This window comes from Perna viridis, chromosome 9 (genome assembly GCF_037379345.1).
Source record: "Perna viridis isolate PV_CMFRI_1.1 ecotype Kerala chromosome 9, ASM3737934v1, whole genome shotgun sequence".
NCBI classification, from domain to species: domain Eukaryota; kingdom Metazoa; phylum Mollusca; class Bivalvia; order Mytilida; family Mytilidae; genus Perna; species Perna viridis.
Window position 1 is genome coordinate 31,599,195 of NC_142453.1, and position 17,808 is coordinate 31,617,002.

Sequence of the window (17,808 nt, forward strand, 5' to 3'; positions counted from 1 at the left end):
ACACGGGGGGTCCATTGGTTGATAATTATATACCTGCATTGATATGCTAATTTTTCTATTGATTAACTTCCGTTTATATTCTTAAACGTAGAATTTGAATGATAATTAATACTGTATCAAGAATTTCCGCATTATTAGACCCAGTGTTGAATAATTAATTTTTTTTTCTGCTCAATGTGTTACAGATAATATCGAACGTTTAACAAAAGTGTTATCATATAATTTTTTTCAATACCTCACATTTATTTCGCATGGGAAAATCATTGACGCGGATTAATACTAAGTCACAGGTGGTGTTAAGTTTTCAGATGGTAGAAATGTCCGTACGAAATTGTCTGTTTACATTGCGGTAAGAAAAAAATGAATTTGTTTCCTTATACGTAGTCCTGTATGTAAATGTTTATTGAAGTACCTGTTGATTCACAATTGATTGTTTGTAAAACATTTCATTTAATTGTCAAGTAAGATTTTTTTGTACTGTATTGTTGTTGTTTACTATTATTTGCTTCATAGTAGAAGTAGCAATGACGACATTAAAGTTTTATCCCTAATGTATTGGTATTTTGATGGTTGCTGGTTTTGTCGAATTTGTCAGGAATCTTGAATATCTTATCTTGGTACGTTTTTTTTCTTCTTAACCAACTTGATCTCATTGGTAGCTTACCCTTCCATGCTCCCAGTTGTTAGTGGAGTCCGAGTTGCTCATTTATTTTTGTTACTTTGTATGTATTATTTTGGTTATTTTATGTTCCTTGTTACTTTTTTATTCAGTGTTTTTATCTTGTTGTGTTGGCATTTTATTATTTCTAAGATTTATATACATTTTGTGCTATGGGATACATGTGCCGCCTTTGTGATATTAAATTATTTATAAATGTAGTACAAAACTGCACCATACTTGGGAAAAAACTGTATCTACTGCCTATCACAGGGTATGAAAGGAATTTTCAAGAGGAATAGTCTTAATAAGGTACCAGGGTAGAAAGGTGGAAATCTATTTTTGTGTGTGTGTGTGTGTGTGTGTGTGTGTGTGTGTGTGTGTGTGTGTGTGTGTTGTTTTGTTTTTATACTCAGTTATATTGAATAGCATTATTATTCGCCATATTTGAATCTTTACTGGACTACGGAGATGTCAACATAATCTGTGACGTTATATCTAAATGTTTTCTGCATCAGTAATTTGTCGATTACAATTCTATTAGGAGGCGATTTATTATATTTGCTATTATATACATAAATTTGAATTTTTGAATGAGTGACAGGTTTAGATGGAGGTTTTGATTCGAGAAACGAACAAAAAATCTAAACTTACCATTTTTTTTATTACATGAAGAACATGTTATTTATAATCAAATGTTAAAAGGCATGAATATTCATAACCTCGGAAATACATAATTACGCAATCATAATGTATGCTACACATAATGCATATATCCACCTTTATACTAAATACCTTATAGTATCAATTTTAATACAACATTATCAACATTGTAATATTTTGTAATTAATTTGTGGGGAGGGGGGAGGAGGAGGGGGCTAATATATAAATTTTAGAGTTTTTTGTTTCACACTCTACATTTTGCTTTCAGATGTTAAACACGCAATAAATATTCCTAAGATAAAAACAGTCTGTGATATTAATGTTTTAAACATGACAAGAAGCCAGCGCATTATGTAGTGTGTATGGTCATAGGTGTTAATTGTAGAGGCGATGTTCTGAAATAACAAATAAGATAACAACTTACTTCTACAAGTACTTAAAAAGGCACATTTATGTTAATTAAGCACATATTTTACAATCTAAAACTGACGATTAACCGTGAAATCTATGGAAAATCAAGTTCATTATAAATAGATTAAGTATGAAGTTTTACAGTTATAATGTTCAGTTTGATCACATCAACTGATTGTTTGGTCATTCGATTTGTCAAATGATTGTCAGCACTTATGAAACAGTATCAGGTTTCTTACCCAGAGTTTTTCAGAAAATATGTGCATGATTACTTCACAAATAAAAAACGAGACATGGATGATGTACCTATCAACATGTTCAATTTCTATGATTTGTCCTAACTGATATTTAAATTTCATATTAGGACGTACTATTTATTATATTGTCTGTCTATAAATTATAGTCTTTTTCCGTTCTGAATGGAGAAAAGGTTCAAAACGTTCGCTGAGCATTTCATACTTTGTGTATAGCATTATCCATTTGATAAATTAACACTAAAACTCTAATTTGAAAAAAAAGAACATTTTTTATAAATTTTATCTACAATACTTATAATAACCTTTTTGAAATCAACATTTGTTATTGAAGGCTTTTAGAAACATCACAAAGAAAAAGACACAAATCACTCTCCAATTAGCAGCTTTTCTAATCGAAATATTGTTTATTAAATACTCATATTCCAGATCAAGCTGGGAAAACCAAGTAAGATTGATTGTGTTAAAATATAAGTTAATGTGTTCTTGATGCAAATGCGGGTTGTGATTTATTAAATAATACTTTTGCCATCAATAATTGCCTTAGCAATACTTTCTTAAATCTACGTTAATGTCAACATTACATCTCTGAAAATAGTCACCACAGTCATTATTTGTTTTCATTATCAATCGTTCTATTGCAGAGATATGCTAATTTCAGTATGTAGAAATTTAATAATATGCAGCGTTCGACTCGTACATTGTACATAGCATTCTACGTTAAATGTCTTATGTTGTTTAATACATTTTTGAATTATATTTTTTCCCATGTACTTGTGGTAATCGCCTATTATTATTATTTCGTTCATTTTCTTTCCTACTCATCTGCCACACTGATGCCTATTAAACGGCTATTAAACAGCCTTTTTCAAACTCACTAATAGGATAATATGTACATAAAATTAAGCCCCGAATACCTCTCTCTCTCTCTCTCTCTGAGCACCTAATTTGAATTGATTCGGAGTTAAACATGATATGAGACAGTTTGTTTTTATAAAGCAATGTATTTAACTCACTGATATTGAGCGTTAGCTTACAATGACAGGGTATATCGTCGAGTGTTTGGTACTGTATTGTTGCAATAGAAATGTTTAACTAGATAAGTACATCGACACGTTTCTCATTTGAAGACAAGTTTATAAACGTGTAATACAATTTGAACAAGACGTCCTTCAAGATAGGTATTTTAACAAGCAAATTCACAAATGTTCACAGTTGATATGTTAATTATGTATCGTTTGAAGTAGTGTCTACTACATGTGTTGCTAACTGAATGTTTAGTACTACTCTTTGTAAAAATGAGGAAACGGTTTGCACATCATATTTCTCCATTTTGGTCTATTTGCAACAAAGGTATTCAATACATCTAGAAAACAAAAAAAAGCTACTTACCTCTGGGTCGTAGGTATTTTGATTTTTAACATAGGGGAAAAGTGCAGCAAATTTTTCTTTGCATTTTTCAATGGTGCATTTCAACCATATTTGTCCAATCAGTGTCTTAAAAAGATTATGAACACTTGGATGGTTATTTTCTAGAGGTTATGATGTATCAATACTTTGATAATGCTTTAAAAAATCGACGTAATTGATTTGTATTGTTTGTATTTTTATCTTCGTGTCCCACATCTCATAAAAATTCTGCCTGATTCATGGAGAGAAAAGTACTAATGTTTATTGTTAACAAACAACTACAATTTGAAAATGTCATATATGTCAGTCAAATTACTCGAAATAATGTTTTCATGTTATTCACCTGAATATCCGTACTTGTTCACATTTGTTGTCAAGGTAATTGTACTTTAAGGAAAAGGAAGTTTATTTTTAAAAAAAAATTAGACGTATAAAAGTTCTTAGTGAGCATGTTGTATCTATATTGATATTTGTGAAGATGTCAACCTTGTTTTTTTTTACCCAGCAGGAAATGAATACATTACAAGTTTTCATATCACCAGTGTGTACAAAATGCTTCAGAAGCATGAATTATATTTACATTTTTCTTCATATCAATAATATTACATTTACAGCAATGAACATGACTTGCATCGATTACAGTTCATGGTTTAAGGTTAAGATGTTTTAAAAATATATTTATGTAAATATTAATGTGGGTTTTTGTTTGTTTGTTTGTTATTCGTTTATCTTGCAATTCTCTCTCTCTCTCTCTCTCTCTCTCTCTCTCTCTCTCTCTCTCAGTTCGTTAACTTGATGTTTTAGATTAAAGTTGGAACCATAGGTATTTCACCTAAACCTAACCAATTTCATCATTTTATGAATATAAAAGTCACAATCTGAAGATTACAAGGATGTTCAAACATATATTTGATGTATATTAATTCCTACTTTCTATGATTGAAGAGAAATACACATTTTGTGTCTTTGTTCTTTGTTTTCATCTTTTTTACAACAAACTCTATCGAGTGTAATTTGACAGCTCGGATTTAAATCTTGATCTTGTTTTATATGTTTGACTAGCTTCCTTTTTGTACCAGATATTTGTCACGCGAAGTTTGCATATGCAGAACGATTTAACGCTTTAATACTTTGACATTATAATATGTTTGATACATCACATGTGCGTGATGTAATATCGTGTATGAGTCACACAAACTTTCTGTCAGGTTATTGAATAAAGTATAGAAGTGTTATATAGTTATATCATAAGGGACATTATTTTCAATATCAAAGGGGTATTGCATAGGTATCTAGAAATTCAAGTCCCGAGTAGTATTTCATATTGTAATTCTTCCAAGTACAGAACGTCATGTCTCAATATATTATCGTCAGTTTGTTCTGATAACAGGATGAAACGAAAAAGATAGTGGACGTATTTTTAATGCAAAGCTACCATCTTTTTTATGTGCATCTTCATTCCTGTTTTTTATTTTGTTTGTTTTTCTTGTTTTTCGTTTGTTTTTTGTTTGTTTTTTGTTTGTTTGTTTTTGTTTTTGTTTTCGTTTTTTTTCTCCATAATATACTTTAGAACAAATATAATTACAATGTTGTTTTACCTTATGTTACCTTTGATAGTAAAAAAAAAATGAAAATCAGTGCAATCAAACAAGGTTTTGAAAATTTATAATTCAGGATCACAAACATGCAACCAGAATTAAATTAAAAGCAAAGGAATTTTTCTCTATTGGTGCTGTTGGACTACGCATCAAAGTTCAGGAGTTCAGGAGAGGAGTTTTTTTTCCTATTTTTAATATTCTAGCAAGCTTCACACAGTCCTACGCAGTCGTTTATATGCTCTAACTTTAATCACTGCAGACATTGTCGAGTCTTTCAAATTATCCGACAGTATTCAAAGGATGCGTTGTTTGAAAATCTGATAACGTCGCGTAAAACTATTCATTTTGTCTTAAAAAATCTTGCAATTTCCGAGAAGGTTTTCTGCAGCATTAACAGTTAATAATAAGCTTTTCGGAATATTAATAGTTAATATCAAAAGCTTTTTCTGAAATTGGTAAAATGTGTGTTTTCCTTACCTTCTTTTTATATTTGTTTATAGTTTTTTGTTTTGTTGCTTTATCATATATTTGTCATTCGAGATCTGATTGAATCATATGTTTTATGTCGACTACATAGTTCTTATACTGTTATCAATAATAATCGATGTTTTTATAATAAAGTAATCAGCAATCTTTATTACACTTCCATTAGTAAGTGGAAACAAAGATCTGTCAATATAATTCTAATCACATTTATTGAAATGGACGTTAAAGTGCAATTACCCATACTGTCTACCAATTTGGACTCTGCATCAGAACTTTCGAAAGTGCTAGACACTTTTCTACATCAGACAGGAGATGAAACATGGTAATAATGAAATTCAATTAACTCTAAAGAGGTTCTCTCATTGTTGGTACAACCAAAACCTCGAAAACAAAACAATATTTGCCATGTATTTCAAACAAAGAAATTCATCGCTAAAAATTCATTGTACTGCAATATAGATTTACAATAAGAATGCTGATTCCTCTTCCAAAAAGTCAAATTTAAAAAAAAAAGCCTTTTAATTTTTTTCCCGTTAGACCCTTTTGTACAAAAAGACTAGTCTTAATGGGACAATTTCTGCGTAGTGGAATTTTGATATAGATGTCTAATTTATGTAGTTTACACAGGCACAAAAAATATAAGGTAAGCACTCAAATGAATTGGTTCGAATGTTCACGGTTATAATAAAGCACAAAAGTGAAAGAAATATCGGATATCGTAATCGTTTAACCCACTCTGACACTTAATATTGACTCTAAAGATAGATTATTTGAGCGTTTGAAAACAAAACTAAGGGAAACGAAAGTTATACACGTACTATGTCAGTTTTTTATCTCCCCCGACTAATGATTTTCTCGGCTAATCTGACATTTCATTTCTTTTTCCAGGAAAATTCGGGACAAATACATTAATACAAATTATCTTGTCAAATTTGGTTGCGATTAACAGGTCGGGCAAAGCATTTTATAGTTGAGTTGAAAGATGTCAGGAAATGATTATGTAATTCACCAGGAGAAATCCCAATAAATCGAAAGTAGAAAAATCGCTTATTTTAAAACCTGTTTTATCAAACAAATAGAATTATCAATTTTTAATTTTTTCTGCACTTTTTTGTTACTACTCTTAAAATTCAGTATCGGTGTTGTTTTTTTTTTTATTTTATACTCCGTGTTCGAAATGAAATATGGAATATATATATTTACGAAAAAAAAACCGCCTCGATGGTACCTGAGTAGCGGGGGTCTTTCGCACCAAAGACTTTAAGATTGTTTGTCATTGCCTCTCCGCAATGCACGGGTGATTTAGGAGGAAGAGTGACGACTGTTTGGTTTAGAGTCAGAATAATGTGTTCGAGTAGGATGGCATGCCGACTGTTGCTTCTGTCAACTCTCGCAATATAGGTCAGACTTGTACAAAGCAGGGTATGTTCGATTAATCAATCGATCTCGTCCTAAAATGCATGTAATATATCTTAAACCATAATTAATCCATTCTTCAACAAAAGTATCTTGATAACAAATAAAATCACGGTATAATCCCACATGTTATCTATAATACATTCTATAGGAACCACAAAATTGCCTTAAAATGCACTCACACAGTATACTGATGTAACACGTTAGAGTTACAAAATGAACTAGAGTGTTCTTTCGTGACAAGGATTATTTCTCCGTTTATTATGTGTTATTGTATGATGTATTTTGTATTTAGGTATTGATTCAGATGTCGCAACATGTTTTGCTTTGTTTGATGGTTACAGGACAAGACAATCATGGCCAAATCTTCATTTTGGTAAGTCATTGTAATATTTTAAAGTCATTTGTTCCGAATAACTATAATGGAGTTAATAATAGGGTTTTGTACCAAGAAAGTTCAATGGTTTATTATAAAATGTAGCTAGGTGATATTTAAACGTGAAGGAAACGATGCATGTTTGCTCAAATAAAAAATACTTATTAAAGTATGTAAGTAAAGTAGAGTAAACACAAGTGGCTGTTCATGTAAAAAGCAGGCATTGGGTGGCAAATTACAAATTTTGTTTTCAAAATCTTTTAAGCATTTCATATTACTTTTATAAGCATTTATAAATTTCTGGTCTCCTGAAATTCGCATTCACAGGTGGCCTTTGGGCTTTCTTCTTGTCGTTTGCCATTACACTTGAATGCCAGTCTCCTCGACAAATCTGGCCGTCTTCTGTAGGTCTTCCACAGGTCCATACCGTTCCTCTTTAATGGGGGTTGGTTTATCCCACATCTTCTCTCTCTGTGCCTGGTGTAACTTTCACGTCTGCAGAAGGTGTTCTGTATTCTGCTCTGATTCTCAACAGGGACACATAGGTGATGGTATGACCTTCAAAACTCTGTACAGATGTTGGTTGAGTCTGTTGTGTCCTGTCCTGCGCCTGAAGATTGTAGTTTGCTCAAATCTTTTTAGATGATGGTAGCTATCTTGCTTCTGAGGGGTATTGTGCAGAGACTTGATGATGGTCTTCATCTCTGTGTAGCAGACAGGATTTTCATCTTGCTGTTGGTGAGCGCCTTCCTTTGCTTGCTTATCTGCTTTTTCATTTCCATTGATTCCGCAATGGGAAGGTATCCACTGTATGGTAGTTTTAAGGCTGTTGATAGGATATATAGCTCTTTCAAGTTGTGGTAGTTTGTTGTTGGTCATTGCTTGTATTACGGAGAGGACATCTGTTAAGAATACTACTTGCATATTTTCTGCGCTTTCCTTGATGTAATTTGCCGCATGGATGAGTGCTTCTTCTTCAGCCTTGTAGTTGGAGCAATGTAATCCTGTTGGCATTGCCAATGACTGTTGTACTCAATTTTGGGTATTCTATGTAGATACTGGCCCCTCCTTTCGTGGTCGCATTTGTGGCCGAACCGTCTGTGTAAACTCTTGCCCACAATTCTGATGGATACTTTTCTTCCAGCATGCTCATTGTTACGTTTTGATTGTTCATCTTTGGCACTAAGTAACGGAACTGTTGTCTGAATGGCTACAGTGTCCTCCTTCTCTGCACATAGATTGTCATTCATTTCAAAATCTATATTTCTATATTTGGTGGCTTGTGTCATAGCTTTACATTCTCTTCTCTTACTTAATGGTTGTATGTTTGTAATTTCCTCCATACTAGCAATAGGTGTTGATTTCATGGCTCCTGTGTTGATGCGGAGTGCCTGATTCTGGACTTTATCTAGAGTCTGATGGTGTGACTTAGCTGCTGTCATCCAAGCACTAGAGCCATATTCTATATGTGGGCGTACATTTCCTTCGGAGACAGATTTCAAAACTTTCTCATTAGCACCCCAGTTTGTACCAGCAAGTTTTCTCATGATATTTAGTTTTCGTTTAGCTTTGGCTTCTGCTGTCATTATATGTTGTTTCCATGTAAGTCTTTTATCGAAGGTTACACCAAGGTATGTTTGCTGATCTTCCATTGTGATATGGATGTCACCCATGGTCAGTATGACAGATTGGTTTTTAGGTGAGAGTGTAAAGAGGGTTGCTGTTGTTTTCATTCTATTGATGTTAACACACCGCTTATTGGCCCATTTGACTAATATATCTAATGTTGTTTGTATCCTGTACCTTGCAATAGCTGCATACTCTTCAGAGCACAAGATCGTCTGCGTAGAGTGCTGATTGTACACCATTTGGTAGCTCCGGAACTAGGTCATTCATATAGAGTATGAAGAGATTAGGTGGCAATACTCCTCCCTGTGGTACACCCAGTTTAAGAAGTACTTTTCGGCCATGTTTCCCATCTACGAGTACTCTTGCCCTTCTATTGTACAGATATGAGTTGGCCCATTTGTACATTCTTCCACTTACTCCAAATCTAAGAAGTTTCACAAGAAGGCCATCTTTCCAAACCTTGTCAAATGCTCTCTGAAGATCTACAAAGACAGCTAGCGTTACTTTCTTTGATTGAACTTGAGATAGATGTGTTGTCTGATCTTCTATGTACTGTCTAAAACCAGCTTGTTCATGACCAAGAATGTTCTCCGATTCCAAGTATGCCTGTAGACGCTTGTTGATTATTCGCTCCATTAATTTGCAGCAACTGCTTTTTAGACTAATTAGGCGATAGCTTGAGGCTTTCGACTTGTTCTTTCCCCTTTTCAGTATTGGCATCATTATGGCTTCTTTCCAACATTGAGGGACATGACCTTGTCTCCAGCTCAGGATGAGAATCTCTAGCAAAGTTGTTAATGCTAAGGTGCCAAGGTGTTGAAGCATTTCATTGGTGATGTTATCTGGACCTGGTGCCTTTTTCATTTTTCATTTTCATTTTTCTGCTTGCTGTCTTCATCTCAAACATGGTGATATCTTTCTGCATAAGTTCATGTGTTGGCACCTTTGATCTTTCTCTCAATTCAGTTCTTACTTTTTTTTCCGTGATGGTGGTATATCAGTGTTGCTTTCCCTATGGTTGTTCCTCCTTCAACTTTTAGCGTGATCTTTTCACCTTTGCTTTCCTCATCATTCAGTGTTGTGTCAAGTTCCAAAGCTTTTTTGCATCTTTTTCCATATCCATAGATGATGTTTTCTCTCTACACCCTTTCCGTTGGCATTCAATCTTTGTTCTTAGGTGTTTGGCCTTGCACTTTTGGAGTTTGATGTTATTTTCCTGACTGGGATTTAGTTCTGCATCATCCCTTGCCCTTGTGAGTGCCTCGTGTGTTGCCTGTATCTCACTGGACCAGTATGGCTTGTAGTCCTTTCTTACACCTCTTGGTATACTTTCCTTTGCTGCCTTTAATATAACAGTGTTGAATGCTTTCACCACATTGTTAATATTCTTTCCCTCTATTTTTATGTCACTTGTAAGTTCATCTGTTCTAGCTTGAAACATACTCCAATTTGCCTTCTTGTAATTCCATCTTGGTAGCGGAGCATATTCAGATGTAGTTGTTTCTGCAATGGATATCATGACAGGTTGATGATCACTGCCTCCTAGCTGGTCACATACCTTTCTGCTGATTTTTTGGCGTATATCGTCAGTACAGAAAGCTAGATCTGGTGTGGTGGTTGTATGCCATCGACGAGAATAAAAAGTAGGCGCGTCAGTGGCGTCGTTGACAAGGATAAGGTGGTTTTCATCCTGCCAGTCTTCTATGGTATCCCCTTTTTTGTCCATGGTATTATATCACCAACTTTGTGATTGGCTGTTGAAATCAACTACTATGAGGAATGAACTATCTGGTATTTGTAGTGTGTCAAGTGACAGTATCTTATCATTGGGATAGTAGAAGTTAACGATGTTATACGAGCTTTTCCCAGTAGTTGCTTTCATTTCAATGTATTCTGCTTCCTCCATAAACTTTTTTATCTCTAAGGCATTAATGTTGTTTCTTACAAGAGTCATTACACCACCTTTCTTTCTTTCCTTTCTATCACTCCTGAAGACTTGGTATCCTCTGATGATCTTAATAGGTTTGTCCTCTTGCAGATGTGTTTCTTCAATACAGCAGATGTTCACATTGTTTTCATGAAGAAAGTGTTGAAGTTCTCTCTTGTTTGATACCCCTTCTGCATTCCACTGCACGATGTTAATATGTGGTTGCTCTTTTCTTTTCGGTTTGATCTTTCTATGGTCAGTAGCTCTCCTTGTTTGTCCCCTGACTCCACAAGACGAAACTAAGGTACCTCCAGTAGCATTGGTTGGGCTCCTTCGAGACAGAGAGCCCGGCACTGCACCTGCCTGGTGGGCCCTCACAGGGCGAGCACCAAATCGTTTGTTCATGGTTTCAAGTGTCATTGTGGCTGTTTGTGCATGGTGTTGTGGTCTGTTCGAGTGCGCTATATCGCCCAACACATCGTCTTCAGCACTCTAGGTTTTCTGTCGGGGTTACAGAAAGGAAGTTACAGATTCCTAGTACTGGATTTTCCTCGAGGTTGTCTCCAGAAGCCTTTCCCTTGTCGAAGAGTTTAACCGCAAGGTAGCTAAGGTTTTAGATCTTCGAACGGTCTCCTAAGAAAGGAGTTTTCTTTCTCCTAGATGGGTAACTCTCCAAGGTTTACGAGACCCATCTACCCGAGGCTATATGGTTTTAAGGCGCCAATGACTCGACTTCGCCCCTTCTCCAGTCAGTCGAAACGGCCGGACCAGGTCCACCAGTTGGTAAACACATCGTGAAGATTGGAGTTGGACTTTAGTTGTCAGATGATCTTGAGAGCCCATTCCCAACACCACCCCTTGGCTTTGACAACCTTCCGCAACCTTTGGGCATTTATTCAATATTCTAAAGATTGTGTTCGTTATGAAATTGTAAGAGAAGCATCGCTTGATTGAGCCAGAAACAAAAAAGTCAATATGTAAAAACGTGTTGAACTCACATAAGATTCTAACTGATTTGTTTTCTTCATCTCAAAGGAATAACGTTGTCAGACAGTACGTCATTTCTTTGAAATATTATATCCTGCTTGCCTTTTATCATAACATACACGTACTTATATCTCCAAGTAGAATGAATGCCCTGTAATGACAATTTCAGGACTGAATTGAGATCTTCTCGACATTGGATACCCATTGCAAAAGGAGGTTAAATAAAAAAAAAGGTGTGTCCGTGAGGACATGTCCACACGACATCAACTTCCGGGACAGATATTTTCTGTAGACCTAACAAGGGGCAACACAGGGAGAACCTTTCACAGACATGGTAAGCAGTTAACATAAGTTTACATAAGTTATGTCATTAAATACATGCTACGTTTTATTTCGATAAATATGTATAACTATATATATAATAGGATATTATACACCGTAAAATTTAAGGTTTTAACTGAGTAATGAATTACATTTTGGCCTTATTTTCAACTTTGACAGAATAAAGAGCTTACCTGATTTATATATTGTGTGAATGTTTTTGAATGTATTTTACACACATTGCAAAAATAAATACAACTTTTATGAATCCTTCAGTTCATTACAATGATTGGGGTTCCTATGGTTTAAAGAAAAAAAATTATCGTGTTCTTACACAAAACCTTTGATTTTAAGATAAATGCTAAGTAAAGCAAAGAAACGTATGAGATTTGGTTTTCCTGATTAACGTTCAAGTTTAATCATATCATATGTTTAAGGAAAACACAAACCTTTATTAGTGTGTTCTATATGTATGTATCATATATTCAGTTGAAATATACTTTTTTCGTATATACATTAAACGTACTTGTTAAACCCTTTATCGTTTACACAATATCACACCTCTAGACCTATATCACATACCCTATATTACACCCCTAGATCTATATTTCTAGAATACCATTTATCACGTCCCTTCACGGAATTTACTTGAAGTATAGTTAAAATATATGATATAATGAACATGACTTGTCCAAATCTGTATCCCATGTGGTATCAACCATTGGCCAATATCACACCGCGACCCGGTGGCCCTAGGGATGATATAGGGGTCTCGGGTTGATCTGTATCCCATGTGGTGTCAACCATTGGCCAATATCACACCGCGACCCGGTGGCCCTAGGGATGATATAGGGGTCTCGGGTTGATACAGCATGTCGTACAGATTTCGACAAGTAAAATTCAGTATGTATTAGTTTTCTGGTATTGGGATATTTACGTTAAATCAAAATGTATACAATAACGTTTGTACGTGTATACGTCACCAATTCACTCAGTGAGCAGTTGTTTTCTATTACGTCAATGTCGCAGAAGCTTTTAACGTAGAATAAATTTCACCTTTGATTTCCCCCGCAAGAACCACTGAAAGCATCAATTACAAAGGCTTGAAAATCCAATGGCGCACAAATACAACATTTGCAGTAAATTACTTCATAATCAATCATTTAGTAATACGTTAAGACAAGCGGGTTATTGTTGAAGCAATTTTATATTCATTTATTATGAGTTAACCTTCGCAGCTTTGCCTCAACTCACATATTGGCGACAAACAGCTTGTGCTATCCTGATGGTAAAGGCTAATTTGTATTTGGCGTTCAACCTGTGAAATTCTAGTATCAGTGTATCAATTCATGGTTTCAAAAATGGTGACGAGAAAGGATCGCACACTTAAACATTTAAATTTATCTTTTCTTCATCCAGATGTTGATACGAATCAACGTATTCAGCAGACAGGACGTGATAAAATAAAGCTGAACATTCGAGGAAGACGATTCGAAGTATTATCGGCAACCCTTATGAATGTACCTAATACTAGGCTTTCGACGCTCGACAAAAACTCAATTTTCTATGACATTGCAAGAGACGAGTACTTTTTCGACAGGGACCCAGATGTGTTTAATTCTATTCTTAATTTATATACCATGGGAAAGCTTCATATTCCTAAAAATATATGTGGGGCAGTGATGAAAGAAGAAATGAAATTTTGGAGAATACCACATCAACAAGTGTCTGAGTGTTGTTTACGAACTTTCTATCAAGTTGAAGAAGATCAGGGCATGATTGAAGAAATCAAAAGTGCGTATGAATACACAGAAAGCTTACAAACGGAAGATGATTGGAAAATGAAAGCATGGTTAGTTTTTGATCAGCCAGGTTCTTCATTATTTGCAAAGGTAACTCATAAGCTATTCATATATGTTTTTGTTTGTTAAATGTTTAGTTTATCGTGAACAGTACTTGTTTTTTCACGATACATCGATATAGTTTGGTATACTGATGTCCTAACGCGCGTTGTAAGACAAGAGAAGAATATTTAAGGAATTTAGTTCTCGGAATGTCTTTGGAAAATATATATCTAAAGTAACTGATGTTCTCTTTGCCTTTCAGTTAACAGTTTCTTTTCTGTCTTTAAAAAGTTTAATGACATATTAATGGTGCTATATCATGTGTGTTAGCATAGTTTTGGGTTTGAACATTAATAGCTTGCTCGAAAAAAATATTGCTCTTGGCTAATGACTAGATGGTACGCCTGTATTATATTGTAGTATAAAAGGTCTTTGTTTCGTTGGTTTATATGCCCTTGTATCGTTTTATTTAAATTGCATGATGGGATGTATTGTATATTTACAGGTTTGGCATGTATTTTACATGGTCGTATTAGTTTTGAGCGCCGTAGTGTACTGCCTATGGACGACACCATCTCTCCGTACATCACTTTACCTCTCAACTATAACACCTGACGACTATCCCTTCTTAAAAAGCGGAGCAAGTTTAAAGCTTAAGCAGTTAATCCTCATGGACCCTATACCTCTTCTTTTTGCTCTTGAAATATTCTGTTTGCTCATTTTTACTATTGAATGGACTCTTCATTTCTCATTTTGTCCTGAAAAAGTGAAATTTCTTAAAAGGCCTTTAAACTTCATCAATGGCTTGCTTGTCGTTTGCATGTGGATATCTTTTGGTTTGGAGTTTGCAAAAGGGCACTTGGCAGCAAACTCTACAACGAGAGAACTTTATTTTGTATGTAAAGCTGTGAATATGATCCGACTTATTCTTTTTCTTAGACTCGAGAGACAGATCAGTACACTACGGGTACTTATCATGAGCGTCAAGGGAAGCTATAAGGAACTATGTCTTCTGTTAATCTCTTTCGGAATGGCGACCATGATTTTTTCGACTCTTATTTACTACGCAGAAATACACACCGATGAAAGCTTTGACAGCATTCAGATTTGCATGTGGTGGTCAGTTATTACCATGACAACAGTTGGATATGGAGACAAAGTTCCGTCAACAAGTATTGGTTACATTATTGGTGTGTTTTGTGCAATTTGTGGACTATTGTTGTTAGCCATGCCTATTGCAATAATAGCATCAAACTTTTCTGAGTATTATTCTCATCAGAAAAATCGAAACAGATATATAATGGCTATCAAGAAGGAATTTGATACAGTGTCAACAAACAAATGCGGGCAGTAAATAATATGAAAATTAGTAGAACTGCTCCAGTCAGTCAGTGATTCTGTAATCTAAAATGCACTTGCTTCCGGCAAGCCGTCTGCTACTTAAGTCTAGTTGTGTGTAAGAATCGGGCAAAATGGAAAAAAATAGAAACATGCATGTCAATGTCGAAATTTTTTGATAGAATGTCAGAAAAATTAAGTTTTTAGAGTTATCTGCCCTTCAAATGTTCATTTTCAGTGCATTTTAATGAAATTGTAATTAAATGGTCCAGCATGATATGGAGAATTTTGTCTGTTTTCCTTGATTCTGATGGTGCAAATAGTCAAATTACACTTTCAAAATGATGACGTTTTCATACTATGTTTCAAGTACTGTTTGTTTCTTACAAGGACTGACACTTAAGTGATAAGAAATGCTCAATTGTCCATTGCTGATATTTAGAAATACAATATGCATGATTCGTTGACAAATATTGAAGCATAAAAAAGAGATGACGCAGATGGTTTGCCGCATGTGCAACTTGCAAATCATGTAACATTAAATTGACTATTCTATTTTCATATTATTTTTATAGAAAAGGTATCGTAATCATCATATTTATATTTATAATGTTTCTTAGAAGCTTATTTAACATGCGAGACCTCAGTAAAAACTGCAAAGCATGATTAGGACTTTTTTGTAATAATCTAATGCAAATGGCGTGTTACGTAATTAGTAATATACATTTCACTAACATAAAATGCAATATCCAAGCAACGAGTTGTTACAGTATTGATTAAGGTAATATTGAACAAATTTTTTAAATGATATTCTTAGAACTTCTACATTTTATGTTTTTACTTGCATTAATCACAAGTCTGGTCTGACTCCTCAGTTGAATGTTTATAGAAGACTGTATTATTTAACGAGTTTAATGAACCAAAATACATTACAAGTAATTTTATTTTCAATTTACTGGTAAAGTTTCCTATTACGTACAATATTATTAGATCTAATGAAACCTGTAAAGAGGGCAATATTTATGAGCATCGCGGTGGGTGTTTCTAGAAATGCAAAGGACGCTTACCCTACCGGTGCACCTGGTCCGTTCTCCAAGGTTTTAGTGGAGACTGAGTTGTTTATTTACTTTGCACATAACTTTGTATGTATTATTTTTTGGTTATTTTATGTTTTTTTTTATTGTTAGTGTCTGTTTTTCATGTCTGCTCTTTGTCCCTAGATTACATTCTACTGATTTCCGCTAGAATCTTGGTTTCTTTGATTACTCTTTATTGGGAAATTGTTTCATCTGACGTAGCGAAATTCCGTCTATTTTAGTCATTCATTAACAAAATATATCAACAGGACTTTGTTTTGTATACCGACATGTATCCAATAACTCTTCAGGGTAGTAGAGCGACAGTTACAATTAACTATATCAAAATAATTCATCTAGGTAGTAGAGCGACCGATACAATTACCTGTATCAAAATAACTCCTTTGCGTAGTAGAGAGACAGTTACAATTACTTGTATCAAAATAATGCTTCTGGGTAGTGGAGCGACAGTTACAATTACCTATATCAAAATAACTCATCTAGGTAGTAGAGCGACAGTTACAATTACTTGTATCAAAATAACTCTTCTGGGTAGTAGAGCCACGGTTACAATTAACTGTATCAAACTAACTCTTCTAGATAGAAGAGCTACCGATTCGATTACCTGTATCATAATAACTCATCTGGGTAGTAGAGCGACAGACAAAATTACCTGTATCAATATAACTCTTCTGGATACTGGAAAGTTACCGTTGTATTTAACATAAAAGCAATAAGCTAAAATCGAGATATAGTAATGTAACTCAAAGTTGTTTTCTTAGTTCTCAGTAAAATGTATGCTATTTCCTTTGATGTGAGCAGAGCACTTTTAGCACTATTAATTGCAAGAGAGATTGTGTAGAAGGTATTTGTTTATTAATTATTTTCATTCTAGTAATATGTTGAAAACAAAGGCATTCTTCCAAAGAGACGAATGCATGCCTGAGAACCTTAACTTATTTACTTATAATGGACTTATAAATGACTTATCAATTCAGATAAAATGTTCTATTCTTTTTATTAAATAAGAGCTCATTTGTGGTGTTTTATCATTTGACAACAAGTTGGTTTGTGTCATACAAATTTCATGTTAACTTTACTGACCTAACGCATTAAGGAAATAGTTACATGGTATATTCTATTTGTACTAGTGTTTTTTAAAATTGATATATCTTATCATCATAAAACTGTTTCTTGTATGTACAGTGTAAAGTGACAGAAGGATGATATTTAATTTTTTTAAAAATCTATACTACATGATTTGAAAAAGATGCCGCCAAAGCATGTGTAACCAAAAACAAACCAAATAGTGTGCGTTCTATTTCTTTTCACCACGAGTACTTTTTACTAATCAGTAGACCTTTTTCACAAAAAGTCGTAAGTTAAAAATTAGCCGCGAGTTATGGGGTCTAAA

General features: G+C 34.2%; 1 protein-coding gene across 1 annotated transcript; it reads left to right on the forward strand.

Annotated features, from left to right (window-relative positions):
• The first annotated feature begins 276 nt into the window (after window positions 1-276).
• On the forward strand, window positions 277-17,431 carry LOC148607812 (potassium voltage-gated channel protein Shaw-like). The gene is made up of 5 exons (XM_088546928.1): window positions 277-349; window positions 7,192-7,272; window positions 11,985-12,149; window positions 13,556-14,028; window positions 14,486-17,431. Exons 3-5 carry the CDS (start codon window positions 12,065-12,067, stop codon window positions 15,332-15,334), a joined length of 1,407 nt encoding a protein of 468 aa, XP_088403054.1. The 5' UTR covers window positions 277-349; window positions 7,192-7,272; window positions 11,985-12,064; the 3' UTR covers window positions 15,335-17,431.
• The last annotated feature ends 377 nt before the right edge of the window (window positions 17,432-17,808 follow it).

What these genes read in the sequence shown, in the direction of transcription:
- LOC148607812 (XM_088546928.1), top strand. Translation starts at nt 12,065, where the DNA reads ATGTCCACACGACATCAACTTCCGGGACAGATATTTTCTGTAGACCTA. An exon ending in GAGAACCTTTCACAGACATG is followed by an intron (nt 12,150 to 13,555) that starts GTAAGCAGTTAA and finishes TTCTTCATCCAG; the next exon opens with ATGTTGATACGAATCAACGT. An exon ending in GTTCTTCATTATTTGCAAAG is followed by an intron (nt 14,029 to 14,485) that starts GTAACTCATAAG and finishes GTATATTTACAG; the next exon opens with GTTTGGCATGTATTTTACAT.